General features: G+C 41.1%; 1 protein-coding gene across 7 annotated transcripts in view; it reads right to left on the bottom strand.

Moving 5' to 3' along the window:
- Positions 1-8,634: 8,634 nt before the first annotated feature.
- MAPK14 (mitogen-activated protein kinase 14) overlaps positions 8,635-20,726 on the bottom strand; it is a 50,322-nt gene continuing 38,230 nt past the window's right edge. For 3 of the 7 annotated variants that reach the window (XM_043533404.1, XM_043533405.1, XM_043533407.1), the window contains 4 exons: positions 18,619-18,724; positions 12,607-12,685; positions 11,599-11,772; positions 8,635-11,084 (listed from right to left, as the gene is read on the bottom strand). In XM_043533404.1, coding sequence (XP_043389339.1) covers positions 11,017-11,084; positions 11,599-11,772; positions 12,607-12,685; positions 18,619-18,724 — 427 coding nt within the window. In that variant the 3' untranslated portion in view covers positions 8,635-11,016. Of the gene's footprint in view, positions 11,085-11,598; positions 11,773-12,606; positions 12,686-13,282; positions 13,389-18,618; positions 18,725-20,726 lie in introns of those variants that run through there. The other 4 variants (XM_037884756.2, XM_037884755.2, XM_043533406.1 and 1 more) reach the window with 4 other exon arrangements.

The raw sequence follows: 20,726 nt of genomic DNA, 5'->3' as shown, positions 1-20,726 counted from the left end.
TAGTACCTTTAGACACTAATAATTAACTTTCATCAGGAATACCCGACATCTAGATAGACCGGGGTGGCCAACCTGTGGCTCGGGAGCCCCATGCGGCTCTTCAGAAGTTTATATGTGGCTCCTTGTCTAGGCACCGACTCCGGGGCTGGAGCTACAGGCGCCAACTTCCCCATGTGCCGGGCGGTGTTCACTGCTCGACCCCTGGCTCTGCCACAGGCCCTGTCCCCTTCCCACCCCCTCCCCTGAGCCTGCCGTGCCCTCGCTCCTCCCCCTCCACCCCAGAGCCTGCTGTATGCCACAAAACAGCTGATTGGGAGGTGCAGGGAGGGAGGGAGGGGGAGGCGCTGATCAGTGGGGCTGCCGGTGGGTGGGAGGCGCTGATCGGGGGGGCTGCCGGTGGGTGGGAGGCGCTGGAAGTGGGGGGGGAGGAAGAGCTGATGGGGGGCTGCGGATGTATTCCTGTGGCTCTTTGGCAATGTAAATTGGTAAATTCTGGCTCATTCTCAGGTTGACCACCTCGGAGATAGAATGTTAATAAGTGCCTCAGAAAAACGGAGAAGTGATGAGAGCTAGTTGACTTCATCTAATATGGCTACAAGCTGGCAGACCCACAGCCTGAAGGTCATAGCTAGACTCACTGTATTTGGAGTGGAGTGCCTTCAGCAGCCAGCCTCAGATACATCTCGAAGGGACTGTAAAGCTGCTATACACGGTCTTCTCTGCCCCTTGCATAAACAGGAACCTAGGTTCAGGTTAGCATGCTACAGAGTTTAACATTAGGCGTGCCAAACTCTCCAGTTCCTAGAATTTTAATCGGGTTAGAGTTTTAATCTTAGAATCTTGTCTTGATGGTGCCCCTTCTTTTAGAATTCTCATTATCTTACCCTTCATTTGTTCTTCACACTGTTGAGGAATACTGCCCCTCACATATACAAAAACAGATGCTGTGTTTAAACTTTTAAGGCATGTTAGCATTTGTGTGAGTACTTGTAAAGTATGTTACATTTTCATTACAGACACACTCCTTGAGTTTTAAAATCTCAAACAGTGGGAATTCAGGGACTCTCTGGAATTTTGGAAAACACACTTTCCTGGAAATCTTGTTCTCTGAAGGTGTCAACCAGCCAAAATACATTCAGCTGCTCTCATCCCTCCCTGTTTAGAGGGATTCTGTAACTACTGTGGTTAAAAAAAACCCCAACAACATATTTTGGTAGCTTCAACTTTTGAAAGAAACTTACCTAGAAAAGCAGGAGGGCAGCGCAAGAACCTGAAAAGACCAAAAATGTAAAACTAAAGGACTTTGTATTTGACTTCTCCTTGAAAGCATGGGATCAAAAGTGCTAATCTACAATGAGCTATTCTCAGATTTAAAAAAAAAAAACCAAACCGTTTCTTCTAAAGATTTTGGAAAATTGCCACAGATGAAAAGAACAATCCACACAACTATCAAAGGTGGGGAGAAGGAAAGAGTAGTACTGAATGATAATAATGAGTCCTCAGTTAAAAAGGTCTCCAGAAATAGTTATAGAAACTCAGGAAGTTGATCAGATTAATGGTCCCTATAGTTCAGCACCAGGTAATTCAAAGATCCAAGAACTCCAGAGTGGGCAATTCTGGAATCCCCTGCCCATAAGGAAATCATCATCAAGTAGTGGTTTGTCCCTGAAGCAGGAGAGGTTTTATCCCAAACAAATTTTATGTTACTGTGTCTATTCTCATTCATATAAATATCAACCCCTTCTTTATATCCTATTATTTGGGCCTTGATGACAGCGAGTTGCAATAAATTCCACAGACTGATTATGTATACATCTTGTAAAAAAGTATTTCCTTTCATAAGTTTTGAGTTTACCATTTCACTGAATGTCCCTTTGTTCCTGCATTAGAGGGTAAATATCACCTAGTTTACCTGCTCTAGGTAAGATTATACTTAGTATTTTTTAATCCCATTTCTTATGCATTTTACAAAATTGTTTATTTTCTGATCATCACTATATTCTGAACATTTTTATTAACTGCCTAGAGTGCCACCTGAGTGGTGACAGTTAAAATTCAGAGCCCAGCAATGTGTGTAGATCAAATTATTCCTTCCTGGGTACATAACTGGTTGGAAAATTGTTCCCAGAGAGTAGTTATCAGTGGTTCACAGTCATGCTGAAAGGGCACAATGAGTGGGGTCCCGCAGGGATCGGTTCTGGGTCCGGTTCTGTTCAATATCTTCATCAATGATTTAGATAATGGCACAGAGAGTACGCTTATAAAGTTTGCAAACAATACCAAGCTGGGAGGGTTGCAAGTGCTTTGAAGGCTAGGATTAAAATTCAAAATGATCTGGACAAACTGGAGAAATGGTCTCAAGTCAGTAGGATGAAATTCAATAAGGACAAATGCAAAGTAATCCACTTAGGAAGGAACAATCAGTTGCACACATATAAAATGGGAAATGACTGCCTACGGCGGAATACTGCGGAAAGGGATCTGGGGGTCATAGTTATATGAGTCAACAGTGTAACACTGTTGCAAAAAAAAAAAAAAAAAAAAAAAGCGAACCTCATTCTGGGATGCATTAGCAGGAGTATTGTAAGCAAGACACGAGAAGTAATTCTTACACTCTACTCCATGCTGATTAGGCCTCAACTGTAGAATTGTGTCCAGTTCTGGGTGCCACATTTCAGGAAAGATGTGGACAAATTGGAGAAAGTCCAGAGAACAGCAACAAAAATTATTAAAGGTCTAGAAAGCATGACCTATGAGGGAAGATTGAAAAAACTGGCTTGGTTAATCTGGAGAAGAGAAGAGTGAGGGGGGACAACAGTTTTCAAGCACATAAAAGGTTCGTTACAAGGAGAAGGGAGAAAAATTGTTCTTCTTAACCTCTGAGGATAGGACAAGAAGCAATGGGCTTAAATTGCAGCAAGGACGGTTTAGGTTGGATATTAGGAAAAACTTCCTAACTGTCAGAGTGGTTAAGCACTGGAATAAATTGCCTAGGGAGATGGTAGAATCTCCATCACTGGGGATTTTTAAGAGCAGGTTGGACAAACACCTGTCAGGGATGGTCTAGATAATACTTAGTCCTGCCTTGAGTGCAGGGGACAGGACTAGATGACCTCTCGAGGTCCCTTCCAGTTCTATGATTCTATGACTGTGCATTCCCTTGTTTTTAACACTGAGTTTTATACATCATTGTGCTTTCCATTCAGCTAGCTCTTTTAGGTCTCTCAGAATTACTTAGTTTTGACTATCCTAAATAATGGTCATCTGTGAACTGACTTCTTACTGTTCACTCCTTTGTCCCAGATCATTAATATATTTACCAATCCTAGCACAAAACCTGTTGTCATGGTGAAACCTGATAGTTCATTCCTACTTCCCCAACCATCTTTTATGCTAGACAATTTTTCTTTTCTTTATTATTATTATTAAGAAAAAGCTCTTGTTGGTTACATTCAATCCTCCTTTGCAAAAGTCCATAACTCAGTCACCTTGAGAGATTACATGACATTTAGGCCATCTGGAAATAAATACATTACTAATGAAGCAGCTTGTTATTTATCTGTTTGTGGTAGCAACTACAGTGTGCTTGGGCTTCCCAGTGATTCAAGGGATGCTGTCCTATCGAGCTCACTCTAAGGACAGACAAGACAGGTACACAGATAAGGAGCAAGGGGAACAGTTAAAAAAAAAAATCCCCCAAAATGTATTAGATCTAAAATTTCCCCTCTGATTCTAGTTAGGAGGAAAAACAGAGGCAAGAAAATCACGAGGGACCAAGTTCTCCAGGATCATGCACAGGAATCAAGAAATAGCTCAGTTGTCATACAAATTAGTTCCAGTCAATAGAAAATGGATTTTTGCTAGGGGGAAAAAAGGATGCTTGGGCCCGAGTTAGAAGTCTCCTTTTGAGAAATCTTTTCCCTATACACTTTCCACATTTGGTCCCCTGAATGTTCAAATACAGAAGTATAATGTAGAGCATAGGGTTCCATCAGCAGTTCCTATTTGTCCTCAATTTTCTGCTCTTATGCTCCCTAATGACAAAACAACATCCATTCACTAGTGGTCAAGTTCATAAAACAGCAGTGGTTTTCAGGCTAGGGCTTTGGTATTTTTTATTATATAAAAATAATTACTGGTTGGAAAGTATTGTGTTCAGTTTGGTCTTATATGTCTATATATCATTTACATAAATACACAAGTTTTACAAACATACATTTTTTTTTCAAAGTACATCAGAAGCAGGAATCCTATCAACTGGTGGGGCCACTGGACAATCAAGGTGCTAAAGGAAGGTGTACAAGGCTGTTATACACAAGCTAAATGAATTGTTTGCATCAGTCTTCACTCCAGAGGATGTGAGCGAGATTCCCACACCTGACCCATTCTTTTTAGGTGACAAATCTGAGGAACTGTCCCAGACAGAGGTGTCAATAGAAGAGGTTTTAGAACAAATTGGTAAGTTAAACAATAAGAAGTCACAAGGACGAGATGGGATTCACCTGAGAGTTTGAACTCTCATATGAAATTGCAGAGCTACTAACTACGGCATGTAACCTATCATTTAAATCAGCCCCCATACCAGATGACTGCAGGATAGCTGATGTGACACCGATTTTAAAAAAAAGGGTCCAGAGGCGATCCTGGCAATTACAGGCCAGTAAGCCTGACTTCAGTATCAGGCAAATTGATTTAAACTATGGCAAAGAACACAATTATCAGACATATAGATGAACACAATTTGTTAGGGAAGAGTCAACACGGTTTTTGTCAATCTATTAGAATTTTTTGAGGGGGTCAAACAAACATGTGGAGAAGGGGGATGCAGTGTATATAGTGTATTTAGACTTTAAGAAAGCCTTTGACAAGTCCCTCACCAAGGCTCTTAAGCAAAGTAAGCAGTCATGGGATAAGAGGGAAAGTCCTCTCATGGATCAGTAACTGGTTAAAAGAGACAGGAAACAAAGGGTAGGAATAAATGGTCAGTTTTCAGAATGGAAAGAGGTAAATAGTGGTGTCCACCAGGAATCTGTACTGGGACCTGTGCTGTTCAACATATTCATAAATAATCTGGAAAAAGGAGTAAAACAGTGAGGTGGCAAAATTTGCAGATGATACAAAATTACTAAAGAGAGTTAAGTCCAAAACTCACTGCAAAGAGTTACAAAGGCTCTCATTAACTGGGTGACTAGGCAACAAAATGGCAGATTAAATTCAATGTTGATAAATGCAAAAGTAATGCACATTGGAAAACATAATCCCAATATACATACAAAGTGATGAGCTCTAAATTAGCTGTTACCACTCCTGGAAGATCTTGGAGTCATTGTGGAGAGCTCTCTGAAAACATCTGCTCAGTGTGCAGCAGCTGTCAAAAAAGGCTCACAGAATGTTAGGAACAATTAGGAAAGGGAGAGCTAAAACAGAAAAATATCATAATACCACGATAGAAATCCATGATACGCTCACACCTTGAATACTGTGTGCAGTTCTGGTGACCTGCAGATCTCAAAAAAAATATCTGAATTGGAAATAGTTCAGAGAAGGGCAACAAAAATGATTAGGGGTATGGAACAGCTTCCATATGAGGAGAGATTAAAAAGTCTGGGACATTTCAGCCTGGAAAAGAGATGACGAAGGGGGGATATGATAAAGATCTATAAAATCATGAATGATGTGGAGAAAAAGAATAAGGAAGCGTTATTTACCCCTTCACATAAACACAAGAACCAGGGGTCACTCAATGAAATTAATAGGCAGTAGAGGTTTAACACAAAGAGAAGGAAGTATTTCTTCACACAAAACCTAGTCAACCTGTGGAACTCATTGCCAGAGGATCTTGTGAAGGCCAAAACTATAACAGGGGTCAAAAAAGATTAGATAGAGAATAGGTCCTCCAATGGTTATTAGCCAAGATGGTCAGGGATGCAACCCCAAGCTCTGAGTGTCCCTAGCCTCTTCTTGCCAGAAGCTGGGAGCGGACAACAGGGGATGGATCACTCGATGATTGCCTGTTTTGTTCATTCCCTCTGAAGCACCTGGTGTTGGCCACTGTTGGAAGCCAGGATACTTGGCTAGATGGACCATTGGTCTGACCCAGTATGGCCATTACTATATTTTGTTCAAGTGGACACAGCACAGGTATCAGGGTGGGAGAGGAGAATATGCAGAAGATTACTCACCTGTGTATTTATACAACTGAAGAAGTTGTTGCAAAAGAAATACAAAATATTGCTTATGCATGTGCAAGTCCACAGCTCATGTATGTAAGCAAAGCTAAACAAGTCTCAAGCGATGACGTGCAGATATGGGTCGCTAGATAAGTGATTCGGACATTACAAATGTCTAAGATGTTTCACAGCTACCACATCTTGTTGTTGTTGAACTATTTGGTCTAGGGATAGGTCCTAATTTGTCTAATTATTTTCTAGTCAGTAGGTTTACCTCTCCATAACGGATATGGCTACTCACAGATTTCAGCTAGTCACGATAGGAGGAGCTATGGCACCAGAGATGCCACCCGTTTTCCTACAGGTGGGTAATCAGTTCTCAGTGAATGAGAAGGCAAAGTATTTCAAGGGAATCTCCTGAAATATATTAGTCTCAAAATGAGCTGGCCCATTTATTTTTAATATTGCAGTATGCTAAAAGGAACGTCTGCTCACAATGCTATGGAGGTATGAGGAACAGACTGTCCTTTAGATATATGGGGTCTCCACTCACAGAGACGTTCCTAGGAGCCTCCACAGGACAAATATCCCCTCTGAATGAGGTCTGTGTGGCAGTGGTATGGAAAGGGATACTTAGAGACCTTATACTTATATGCTGAAGTGAACAGGATTTTCAGTCAGTGCTTTTGCAAGCTTCAGCAAGAGCTACGCTTGGAATCTGCTGAAAACTGCATCTTACTACATACATGCAGTGGTTTCAGTGACAGCTATAACTGCAGTCAAGGCAATAGTCCACACTAAACTGATCTGTCCACAGAATGGAAAAAAAGTATGAAACCAAAGATACTTAATCACTGAAAGGCAAGTCTTTTTGGCTGACCTTGTTCATAAAGTAGCTGCCTAGAGATGACACTGCAGCTTTAAAGCCAAACTGGTCTAAGTTACAAATGCCCCAACTCCTCTTTAGACTAAGTAACACACAAGCCTCTTCATCCTCTTAGATGGAAACAAAGACAACAAATGACAGAAATATCTAAAATGGTAGGTCTTATGTTACACAGATTTGCTAGTGTAGCCGGTCAGAATGGAGTGTCCATTGAGGGTAGGAAGAATACCTCAAGGATAGTTGATGGCTTTGAAAATTCTTTGCAGCGGTCATCCTTTTCACTTGCCTTTCAGAGAATCTCAGAATACTTTAGAAATGCTTAGAACCCTTTTATGGCTCATTGGGTTTTGCAGTAGTGCATTGGACATGTACACACTTAGCAGATTCCTTAAAAATTAAGGGCTCCTTAAACAGGGCTCAGGCTTTTACCACTGTGTTTTTCTATGCCAGGGATACACTACACTGTAATAAAAATGCCTAAGCCCTGTCTGTACTACAACTGCCTTGTTTGTTGTCACAAAAAGGGGAACTACAGCTCTGAAGTTTTCTAGTGTAGAAGCCTCTGAGGGCTGACCAAGCAAATCCTTTTTCCAGTATGGCGAACTCCCCAACTTGTCGTTCCCTTTGATTTGGCACAGCCAAGCTCAGAGGGTAGGTCTCTCCATCTGTCAGTTCACCTAACCTGTTCCTGTACAGTTGAAATGTACCATACAGTATATTTATTTGTTAGCATAGTGCATCTATTGAATGAGTTCACTCTTTACATTTGTGTAATAAAATTTCCCCATAAAGTTTTCTCTTTGGTAATAGCCAGCTATTGTCAGACTCTTACTAGAGATTTCAAAAAATGCAGCTTGATTTGATCAACAAGTAATTGCACCTCTGCAAGAGTGGTATACTAGGGAACCTTATATCCTACAGACACAGAAAGCCGCAAGACTATGCTCCCGTGATTGTACCATCTAAGTGACAATATAAGAACCAGAGAACACTCACTTGTAAATAGCAAAAGAGGAAAGAAAACAAAAATCAGAATTACTTAGAAGAGGGGCAGGCCGAGGGCAGAGTAGAATCATAGAATATCAGGGTAGGAAGGGACCTCAGGAGGTATCTAGTCCAACCCCCTGCTCAAAGCAGGTCCAATCCCCAACTAAATCATCCCAGCCAGGGCTTTGTCAAGACTGACCTTAAAAACCTCTAAGGAAGGAGATTCTACCACCTCCCTAGGTAACCTCCCTAGTGTCAGTTCTGCAAAAGAGACAAAATCTGGACCATTATGTTGGACGAACACTTTTTAAGTTTCCACTAACAGAGCTGCCTAGGAACTAGAAAGCACACTTTTCATTGGCAGACAACATTCATGGTCAAATTCTAAACGGTCTCTGTATTGGTTGGAGAAGCCAGGTCAAAGGACTGTGGATACTGATTTCAGAGTAAGTGGAGGAAAGGTATGCATCCTGAGCCTTTATATCAATTAGGATCCAGTATGAAACCAAACATGCAGTCTCTTGGAGGAGCCAAACTCACTTAAATGAAACATTTAACATTACAAGTTTGTAAGCACCAGCAGCCAGTAAATCTGAAAAATAAGTTTTATTTTAAACCAGTGGTATTGTGTGACCTCCTATATGACATAACTGATTACAGCAAAGTTCATGGATACAAACAAAATAGCAGAATTTCTTTTTTGAAGTGTGTACTTCTGTTCAGAATTCAGGCAGAAGAACAGCACCGCTCTGAAAACAGGGAGTGCGTGCCACGTGAGCTCCCATTAGAGTCTGGACTTCGAAAGATTCCCACTCATACATGCAATGTCTATATTTTAAAAAAATCTTTAGCGATATTTCTGCATGAAATCACACTGTAGCGTCTACACATAACATGGCTGATAAAAATAGTCTTGCTGTAGGTTTACAGATTTCCATTTAAATACCTGGACTGCAGATCCAGGAAAGAAGAAGGTTTTCTATTGTCAATTTCATTTGGTCAGGGGGAGAGTTCTGTACCCAAGGCATGAAAGAATTGCTCTCTCCACCCTATCCCAAGCTTCTCTAATAGGGTTTGACCTGAAGAGAGATCACTGGAAAGTGTTCTGGAAAAACTGATGGCTTTATCATCCACCTCCCACCCATTTGTGCTGCCTCTTTATGCATAGGAATAAATACATTAAAACAGCCGCTCTCAACTCCTATATCAAAGATCCATCAGGATACAAAATACTGCAAAAGCCCGGCTTCTCCCACACAGGAGATGCCTGCAATACATGAACTTATGAAAATGCCTTTTCCCGTATATCCCAAAAAAAAAAAAAGGGGGCCTCTGAGCCACCCAGGACAGCTGCAGTATACAAAATACTGAAAGACACTTTCCTCCCCCCAGTCCCTAAACATGGCCATTTCATTCACACAGGATCCCTGTAAAATATAAAATAGTCTAACCAACTTTGTCTTTAAACATACTCCCTTTTCCTGTTTCCTCAGGCAGAGACCAACCCACTAAAATAGCCAAAAAGCTCTTTCCCAGGAGGGTAAAAATAAAATCACCTTATTAAAGTGTTAATTACACACCCACACAGATACAGACAGTGAAAGGGAGGTTCTGACTTCACGCATGCTTATTCTTTGTTTTGGACTCCAGCATTTCTAAGAAACTTCTTTTGGGGGGCAAAATAACACCTAAGTTTGGACAATTAAATTCTCTCATGTTTAGCTGCTCCTCTGAAGGACTTTATTTATCCTTTACCCTATAAATCCAAATCTTTTGAACCCAGAAAAAAGAAAGAGGTGCATGTTTATCTGTCCCATATATTTTATCAAAGCTCCCAGAATGGCAGATATGTTCACAACGAGTTGTGCTACAAGAGGGAGGATGCTGTGATTTTCCTACAGCAGAGGAACTCAGTACAGTATTTCACTGGCAGACTTACTGCTCCAGTGCCCTCCGTCAAGATAGTGCAACAAAAGTAGGTCTACATGCACATACAGCTACAACATGCAAAAAAAAAACAAACAAACCCCACCCCATCTTGTTAGGAATAAAGTACACAAGCACACAGACACAGCATGAATCATCTCCAGCTTTGGCCTGTGTCTATTGGGAGCTAATGCTGGGAAGCCTCAGAATGAGAGAAATAGAAGGAGGAGAAATATGGTGATTCCCAATCGAAGGGCACACAGTCTGTTGCCTTGGACAGTAAACTTCCTGGTTATAGTGTTCATGCCTGGCTACCTGCAGCCCACAGAAAGCAGTGGGCTCAGAATTCCATTCAAGAATGTTAACTCCAAACTCACTTTCACTCTTTTCCCATTCATTTAAGGCACAAAACATATTTACATTTTTCAAACAAATCCTTCTCATGTTTCAAGAATTAAACAGAGATATTCATACTTTCTGCTGGTACACAATACTGGAAAGAGGCTTTGGATGTAGATCAGCCATCTAACATGAAATAGAAAAGACATCACCCCAAATCTGTTGCTGCAGAAAGCAAGGGGCTCCGTTCAAGTATACAGCTACCTTCCATTATCTATAAAGTCACTTCCTCAGAGGAGGACCATTTTAATGGCAACAAATGTGACTGAGAATTAACTGAGCTTCCCCGCATTATGTCTGCCTTGCCCCAGCAGCAGTGCAGATTGGTTGCTGTCTATTACTCTGGAAGGGCTAAAAAAATTTAAAAAAAAAAAAAAAAAAAAAAAGAGTCACAAATAGGTCTTCAGAGGCTTGTCCTTAGCTGTACACAGAATACACGGTAGCATGCAGCATGTTTACATACAGTCAGCCTTCCTCCCTCCCCCCCATTCAATACACACACACACACACACACAAACACACACACAAAACCCCTCCACCAAGGAGAATATCTTTGTGTCAAGAGGCACTTGAATGATATTTGGAGAGTCCCTATGAAAAGGCCTTCCCCTCACAGTGAAGTGGGACAAACAGAAGAGAAGCAGTTTCTCAGGATTCCATCTCCTCTGGGTCAAGCGGCGGAGGCACAAAGCTGACTACTTCATCATAAGTCAGACCTGGAGGGGAAAGAGAGACAGACTTAATACAGCAAGATTGCAGTTTTATAACACAGCTTCTGTTGGATTCCAATCCTTAGAGCCACATTTCAGAAAGAAAACATGCTCTAGCTATTCTGAGCAAAAAAGCCAATGGGTTGATATGCCAAATCAGTCTACATCGGAATGTTACTTCCGGAATGCCGGCATGATATACCTTTGCAGTCTCCAAAGGGTTGAATGGCACTGTCTGCATGAACTGATATTTGTATTACCAGCTAGCAGATGACTGTATTCATTCTATACACAGCATGTCACCAGAACAGTACAAGGTATTCCCAATGAATGAAGAGGCAACAAAACTAATGAGACCCTCTGTCAGCACACACAATGTTTCTATCAGCTCCCTCTCATGCTCTCCACCTCCAAAGGTTTGCTCCAACCAACCACAAAAGCTATAGTTCGATGTTAGCTCATGGCATCTGCCATAAGATATGCAGCTTGCCTCAGTGATTCCACCTTTCACAGGACTCACTTTTCCATTCCTCAATCTCAAGTTCTCTGCTTTCAAAGGACTGGTCATAGGGGTCTGCCACTGGTTCATCATCTGGGTCATGGTACTGAGAGAAGTAGCCATGGGCCAGTGCCTCAGCTGCAGTAATTCGCTTGTCTGTGTCCAGCACCAGCATCTTCTCCAGCAAGTCCACAGCTATCAGAGCCCCGAGACAGAGAAAAGAATGGCGTTTTACACACAGGGAGCCATCAAAACACTTTATTCTAAGGCTCAAATTTATATGAGTACCACCTAAGGAAGTTTGTAGTTTTTCATGAAACCCCGCCCCCATCCTTTCAAGTTATATGAGGCATCTCCATATTGAACTACTCCGGAGTCAAAAACAAACATGAGTGAACAAATCTCAGTATTCCGAGATATGCCAGAATTCCTCATTACAAGATTTTACAGCCAGCAAGAGTGATAGGTTTTAAAATGGCAATTAGCTAAAAAAATATACAGTAGTGGATTCTACTTTTAATATAGACACCACAAGCTAAGCGTACAGGACAAAGCCAAGAACAAGTGTTTCTCCGTCTCCTGAGCAAATACTCCGGATTATAATTAAGATCTGTATTAAAACAATGCAGAAGCATCTCCCGGGAAGTCAGTGCCAAGCAGCTAGTTGAAACATTAACTGGTAAATATCTCCTACTTTAGAGGCCCAAATAAAAGTGTCAAGGACTTTAAATTTTATATTTAACTAGTGACTTATACCAGGGTTGCAACATCATGCTGCAGGTTGCAATGTTTATTTTATTCACCTTGCTGTGGAAAAAAGTTCCTAATGGTCTATTAGAATGGTGTTCTTGAAAGTAGATGGAACAGCTGACTCACTCACTTCCACCTCTCCACCACCCAGAGCCCACCTAAACAAATCCATCCTCACACTAACCCAAAGGGAAAATCCCAAGTCTCCAAACCAATGAGCAAGACCTAACAATATCTGCCGCTAAATCCCCTTCCCAGGAGAAGTGCTGCAAGCCTTACCCAGTGGATTGGCACCAATAAACACATTTTCAAAGTTCATCTTTGGCATGTAGGACAAAGACTGGATGTAGTTTCTTGCCTGTGGAAATAAATGTTTGTTAAAGAACATCTCCCAGCCACCAAGATATGGAGCGCGCCTCAATTTGTCAGAAGTATTTTGTTGTGTATATGCTGCCTACTTACTTTGATTTTCCTGCTCGCACCTCTGAGACTCTTATTAGGCACATCAATTTTACCCTCTCTCACCTACCAACCATCCATGGTGGGGGGAAGGGGTTAGAGATATTGACAATCAAGACTTGCTCCATGGTTTGTGCAAAAGTGGAAACACAAAGTACAGCCCAGAGACCTATTGCAAAAGCTTACTGCCTCCTCTAAGAGGCATAAGAAGCATATCATATACTGCTATGATATATAGACATCTTCATAGTATCGAGTGGTGAATCATTCAACTGTTAAATGATACTCTAAAAACAACAACTCATTCAGGTTCTCCTACGTCCCAGAGGCCAACAGTTTAGTCTGCACTATTCTAGTTTGAGATTTGCTTTAGGGTTGTTTTAAAGTCTTGCTGTAGCAGGCAGTTATCTTAGTGCCCATCCCATGCCTCATGCGAGCATTTAGTGAACCCAAGAAGCGGTGACCTGAATTGCAAACCCCTGTACATCCTGTCAGGTCTCACCTCATGGCTGGGCATCCTGTTAATCAGATATGCAGGGGGTGTTCCCGTCAGCCGCATGATCTGCTGAAGCTGGTTAATATCTTAGGTGCCTAGTCAAGGGCTTTGTTAAGAACAGTGCAAAAAATCATTTTAAACATAGAAACACAGCTGCATACAAACTATTTCTTCTGCCCCGCCCCCAAGGCACAGATCAAACAGGCAAGAACCACTCAATCAGTCAGACATACTTGTGAGGTTTAGTGATGCGGACTAGTGAGCAGCTAAAGCAAGTGATTCCTAATTCTCAATTGCTAATAGCCTGTCAGCACAAACAGGCATGAGTTTAACAGCCAAACTCAAACTTAATTTACGGATTTGCCTCCTTCAAACTTCTCAACAGTTTACCCAGGCTGTTGCATTCACATGTGGCCTCTGAACAAACTGATCCTCTGAACTGGCTTTAAATGCATAGCTTTACTGACTTACTGCACAGGAAGCTGTCAAGACCCTTGTGGCCTAGATGCTGGTGATATTAGCTCAGCAACTGGTACCTTCCCTCTGAACAGCTATGCAGGTAGTGTGATATGCGGGTGAGGTGATGGTAGACAACATATGCAGGGTTAGCAAGACATTAGCATTGCACAAAATAAAATATTAGCTGATGTCACTGAACAAAAGTGGAGAGAGTTAACAGCAACTAAAATGAGGCAGAAAACCCTGCCGGGGACAAGTGCAAAGAACAATGCAAATCAGAGCTTGTTATAGGAACATCACCCCTGCCCCACACATAAATCCCCATCCACTTAGCTAGCGGTTATCTTCATACAGTACAAAACAGAGCAGTGCCAATACTTTCCTGTATTTTATGGAAAAGATTCTTAGTGCAGACTTAGATAAAAAGGAACTCTGCTTTTCCTTCATAGAAGTAAACCGATGTTGCTCAACTCAGTGCCTATATTCTGAAAAGTCCCTCCTGATATACAAACTAATCTAGTCCCCTTGACCTTCCCCAGCATCTATCACACCCATTGTTCTCACGCCACTGGCACAGAGGGTGGCATCGCCCGCTTCAAATCATGCCTCAAACATTCTCTCTCGACTTCATTTTCTTCCTTCCCAAAATATGGTTTGCAGGGTTGGTCCCAGGATATTAAAGAGACAAGGTGGGTGAGGTAATATCTTTTATTGGAGTTGGTCCAAGAAAAAGAAAGATATTACCTCACCCACCTGGTCTTCCCAATATCTGTCGCTTTCTCCTAATGCTCTAAATCTAAAATTCAGGGTTTGTTCACATGAACATTTAGTTTGCAGCAACCTGGTGTGTGTGAATCTATCATGCTTAAAACCTTCCACTGATAACTGTCCATGCAGACCCTGCTGATGTCCATTAACAGTTGGTTAATGACCTCTGAGCTAGTTCTCATTGAAACAGGACTAGATCAAAGTGCACTAACAAACTTAATGTGCATCAGCAGTATCCACACAGATAGTCCATGGCAGATGAAAATTTGATCTTTCTGCAGACTAATTGTTTGTTTAGACAAGCCCTGAATTATTCACCTAACTGTTTAACCTAATCCTTCCTTCCTTCACCTCATTCAGCCTCTCCTCAGCCTACAGGCGGTAGTTTCAATGACAGCCAAAATATTCGCCTCCCCTTCGCACATTTAGTTTCTCCCAATCTGACACCAAACAAAATCAACCACATTCTTGGCCAGATCAGTAATTTCTCCTGAAGGATCAAGTGCTTAGTCATCAACGCATAATTTAAATTTAATCTCCAATTCACCAAAACTGCCCTCTTTTCCACACTACTACAGCGGTCACCTCAAGTACCCTATACCTTCTGCCCTTTGGGTCAAATCCTATCCCTCGGTGATTCTTCTCCCAAACTTCCCCAGTACAGAACACTACAACGTGCTTGCGTGTGTCTCAGCTACTTTGACAATCTAGGCACACAGTAGTCCACCCACCCGTAAGTCCCAATATAACATTGAACTTCAACCCTGCAGGACTTCGGGTCATCAACAGGGGAAATATTGATTCGCCAAACAAAAAAACTCATATAGTTTAGTAAAGGGCTTGGAAAGGCCACTTAGTCCTATAAGACCCCTCACTAATCTGTAACATTTTAATCATTCTGCAATTTCTAAAGTCACTGAAACTCCTCCCTCAACTCTTCAAACGCTCTCATTGCATGCTTTCATTTACCTGCCTTCTCCACCCTTCCTGCCACCCACTGCAAAGACTTGGATACTTTCCTCCATGTAAGCAGCATCCATTCATAATCACATCACAATCATCTCTATCCTCCTAACTTTATTTCTCCTCAAGTAGAACTACCAGAGGGGAGTATGGGGACAGTTAGTTAACCCCAAGGGCTCTCTTACATGAAGTTCAGCCAGATCCTACAATCTATTACGTCTCTTATTCAACATTTACATGAGGCTGATGGAGAAGCTAGTGAGATATCAATGGGTTGCAACCCACACACTACATCCTTGAAATTCAGCTCCACATCGTTCATCAGTTCCAGAAAGTTCAATCACACTGCTTTTTCAGTGTCTGGCTGAAAATCACGGCTAACAGGGTGAAGTCCACTCCAAATTAGTCGGAGGTGATAATGGTAGTCTGAAGAAAACTATCAAAGGAAATGGAGAAGGTACCCTTTCAGCTGAATGGGAAGGTCCACCCATCTTTTGTAACTCAGATTTGAGACCTAGGATCCTTATTAGATCCTAGGCTGCTTCTATATATTCAAATATGCAAGTGTAACCAAATGGGCTTCACCCCTATGTCTGAGAAGAGATCTTTGAGCTAACAGTCTGTAAATGAGATATCAGGAGCTGGTGACAGTGGAGGGCCCTCAAGTCTGGAATTCAATTATTTGCCGTGGCCCTGGCTAAACTATGAAGAAAGTTTGCGTTTTAAAATGTGTTACCTTATCGAACATGTTTTTAAACACACAGAAATTAAGGTTGACCATGATAAACTAACACATCTTTAAAAATGTTAAACCTTGTCTAAACCAGTGTTTAAAGTCATGTTAATACACCCATATTACCTATTGGGTTTTAAAACAACCTATTTCTCTAATCTAGACAAGGTCAGTGTTTTCACTTACTGATCTTCCAGATCCTGCAAGGCATATTTTACTCAGGCTTTTTCTGAAGGAGATATATTGCCATTTTCATGCTGTTTTTCCCACAAATTCATTTAAATTGTAGTTTTTAAATTCCACCCGGCTCCTGCTAAAATTGCCAATATTCCCCCACCAAAACTGCTCCACTCTAAGATAGCCACCTCCACTCTAGAGACCATATCTCTACATCTCCTCATGACTCCCATAAACAGAACTATCCCTGTCATGCTAAAAACCACAGCTATCACATCACAAAGAAACCCACCAAATCAAATTGCTATTAGCTACCTCAGCACAATACTGGAGAAAAATCTCATCTCTTCAACAGCTTCACCATGTAAGGCATCCACAAAAGCCAGTTGGTTACGTACCCTCCCCTCAATCTTTGACTATAACATAATGTTTGATACTACTGACCATACCATGCTCCTAGAATACTTCCTCTGGTGTATCTGTACCCCAGGTTTTGCTTTACTCAAGGGAGACAACACTATACCACTATAGAAGGATCCCATAAGGCTTTGTTCTCAACCCTCTTTTCCTCTCCATCTACCACCCCTTACTAGAGTTCAGCGTTTCATAAACATTCCAGGACCATTTTTATGTTGAGATCTGTGAAAACCTGAGCAAAGTGTCCCTTTTCAATTTACACTCTGCCTACCTGCTCGACCATATCACTCAGCTCTAGCTTAACTTCCTTCAATCACCATAAAAGATGGCTATCCTCTTACTTGATAAGGGGAATACCATTAGTTACATCTATCTAGCTCATCTCAGTTCTGAACATGAGTTCACTTCTCAGATTTGTAATACTGCAGTCACTCGGATACATTTTCTTTGCAACTCTGCAAGTCAGAGTACTGTAACTTCTTCAACAAAACAACATTGCTATAGTGACACTCCTTCTATGAACCGCTCACTGATTTCATGCCTTACTGTAAGTCCTTTTATGTCCTCCCCCAAATTTGCTCACACTCAAAGTTCTGTTGATTCACAGTGCTTCAGCCCACCATATCTTCAGGACACTTCTTGGCCACCAAGTTCTAGCTCTCCCTATACCTGACCTGCTCATCTGACTTCTCGCATGTCTGATAAGAGGTCAAGCCTTTGCTGCTCCCAGATATATGATATATGAAATAGTCTACTCGTCCCCCACCAAACTGATCCTCTGATTCTTTAACAAGTACCTCAATACCACTTTTCTGCAGCTTGCCACTAGAAACCTGTAAGCCAGTTCATCAGCACTTACTATGTATTAGCAACCCATTAGCTTCTGCTACTCCCCCCTTCCCCATATACTCTTTTTTTTTATTTTAATATTTTTATTGTCATATCCCCTTGGTGTAACTTCTGTGGATTTTAATTTTGTGAACAGGTAAAATTAAGTCTGATTTATTTTATACTTTGCCTCCCCAAAGAGGTTCCTAATCCAGGAACAAACATTTTTACATGGCAAAGGTGGCAGGAAAGACTGAAGACACTGGTTACCATTTAAATAGAAGTCTATCTAAATAAAGCTTCAGTGGTCATAGATAACATACATGCTGGCAAAAGTACAGTGCAAATTAACACATACATTAGCACAGCATGACTGTTTGAAGTGGCTAGGCTGGCTGTGCACTTCTTCCATGGTGGCCATCTCTCTCATAATTTAGCACCTGCAATGCAGTTTGGATTTTATGCACTGAAAACCAAAGAGTCTCAGTGGTGGCAGCAGCAGCAGCTCATTCTGCTGTCATATGAAAGACTTCTTTGGGAAGAACACACAAACTCCCATAGAGAAATTGCACACGTTTAGATGTCATGCTCATTTTTGGATGGGATCATTTGCCCATAGAGAGTCCCTTGGACAGTCAATCTGGAGAACCAGTGATTGGTGTAAGTCCCAAGATCCCAACCATAAGAGGTGCTTCTCCAGTAGTGTCTGCCTGTGTGATCCTTTGTGAAGTATAGACCCACAAAAAGAAATCAGGAAAATGTAAAATGAGATGGGAAAGCGGAGTTCACATCATAGGTAGGGCAGAAGGAAGAGAGATCAGGCAAAATATGAACTCACGGACGCCCCAAGAGAGAAAAAATGAAAAAGGAAGAGACCAAAAATCCAGGAAAAAGATCACAAAGTACAGACAGACTACGAGAGGGCAGAACAGAGGTAGAAAACACACTGACTCCCAAAAGGGCAGGTATTACAATCAAAGTATAAACTCACAGACTCTGAGGAGATTTTCTTCAAAAGCTCAGGCCCTGGGGTTCCAACGAGTCTCAAAATGAGCTTCAACTGATCAATATCTAATGGTGAACCATAAAGGAAAATGCTGGGACAAATCAAAATGAAAAAAAAAAAAGTTCAGAGTATCAGCCTAACGAAGCTGGAGAGTTAAGGTCTAACAAGACCTTGTCTGAATAGTCATTTTAAGCAAACTTTATACATTCCTTCTGTATAAAGTTAAACATCCCCACACAATGCACTTGTGTCTAAATCATTTATATTAAACAACTGGACCACAAATGTGCACACATGCATTGAGCAGAGTTGGTCACTTACACTTGACTGCCATGAACAATGCACAGCAGACATTGAAGACAAAACTTTTGTCTCACTGGCAAGGCTTAGTTCACATGCTCACTCCACCCTTTAACATCCACCCAGAGCTTTAGTAGCTAGCAGTATTAAGCACGTTAGTAATAGAGGCGGTAAAGCAGAAGGCTGGCAAGTGTAGGTGCTAGTATGCAACAATACATGGCCATTTGCAATATACTGCTGAGACAGTCTGACCACTTGTGACAAACTCCGGATGTCACAGAATGACTGGAACTTGCTTGCTGTCTAGAGTTGTCCTAGCAACCTAACAACTGACCTGGTGCACCCATCTCCCACTTCCCATGCTGCACGCTAAACTGCAGAACATTGAAGTGGCCAACATAGCCAGCAGAGGGTGCTTACTTCCTACTGGCTTCTTTTAGAAAATATGAAGCGGACTACATCATCTTATTTCAACACTGCTGCCAAAATAAAACAAAAACTAACAGGCAGAAGCTTTGCACATATAGGGCCTGAAAGTCCCCAAAGCTGCATATTTGTATGATGAAAAGCTTTGTGCTTCCAATGGGACTGCTGATCTAGAATAGACACAATGCCCAGTCCAAAACAGAGCTACCATCGGGTCATTTAGACAACTGCTCTCTTTGAAAAGGTAGAAAATAAATCTTTAAGAAATCTGAAAAAATGTACATGGAGAAATCTGTTAAAATACTGTTACAGGTCTGATAATCACAAGAATAAAGAGCCAGACTGGAAGTCAACTTTTTTAAAAATTGGGAGCAATCTTATTCCATCTCTAAATTGCTCTAATATGCTGCAGTCCAAATCCCATTAGTGATTTCACACTACACCATTCAAGTTTGTTTCTGGAATATCATACCCTTAAAATTACATTAACATAGTTATGTGGCTTTCTTTAAATACAAGATAATCTTTTTAGGCAGCATGGCTCACGGCAAGGGAAACAATGCCACTCTGATCTCATAAATGCAGTTGCAATTGTATCTCACTACATGGCATCTCTCTACTCAAATGCCACAATGCATACATTACTACTGAGTATTCTTACTACATCATTTTGCACATATTAGAGTACAATTCTTACTACAAAAGTCTTCAAGTGGTGGAAACATTTAAATGAATTTTTGCCCATGCTCAGGGGTTGTTTTTCAAATACTTATTTTTAAAAAGGAGCCTTGTACTCCCAAAATGCATCTGCTGATATTAAGGACTCCTTGCATGTCCAATTCTACTTGTTAAAGCCATACTTTGACTAAAGCTTGGTCTACAATAAATGCATCTAAAATGGATAAAAAAAACTATGCTACAATATACTTTGACAAACAGATGAGTTGATGTTTCATTTACTATCAAAAAGTTCACGTTGATTAAACTGTTTATCAAGTTTGAATCAAAACAGGAACTCAAACATTACAGCTAATGGTCACATACATGTACCTAGACAGATTTACTGTAATCACTGAATTGCAAACTCTTAGGCATCAAAACTTATAATGGAAGCAGACATTTCTGTCATATAAATAGCAGAAGACTGCTATAGTTAATACAATCAGCTATATTTAAATGGCCCTGATGAAAGCCAATTTAAGACAGCCATTACACCCTTCACTCATGCTCTTTTGCAAGCTAAGGACTGCCTGCGTGCCTTCACTTTGAGTTTGATATTCTTTGGTTTATTTGTATTTTTTAATTTAAATTCCTTTTTAAGTGTGTTTCAGAATCATGCTTACGCCTATCAGAATTATGGATTAAGG

The sequence above is a fragment of the Chelonia mydas genome, chromosome 21, assembly GCF_015237465.2.
Source record: "Chelonia mydas isolate rCheMyd1 chromosome 21, rCheMyd1.pri.v2, whole genome shotgun sequence".
Taxonomy (NCBI): Eukaryota; Metazoa; Chordata; order Testudines; family Cheloniidae; genus Chelonia; species Chelonia mydas.
The sequence above is the reverse complement of the archived record's forward strand: the minus strand, read 5'-3'. Positions and strand labels throughout refer to the sequence as shown.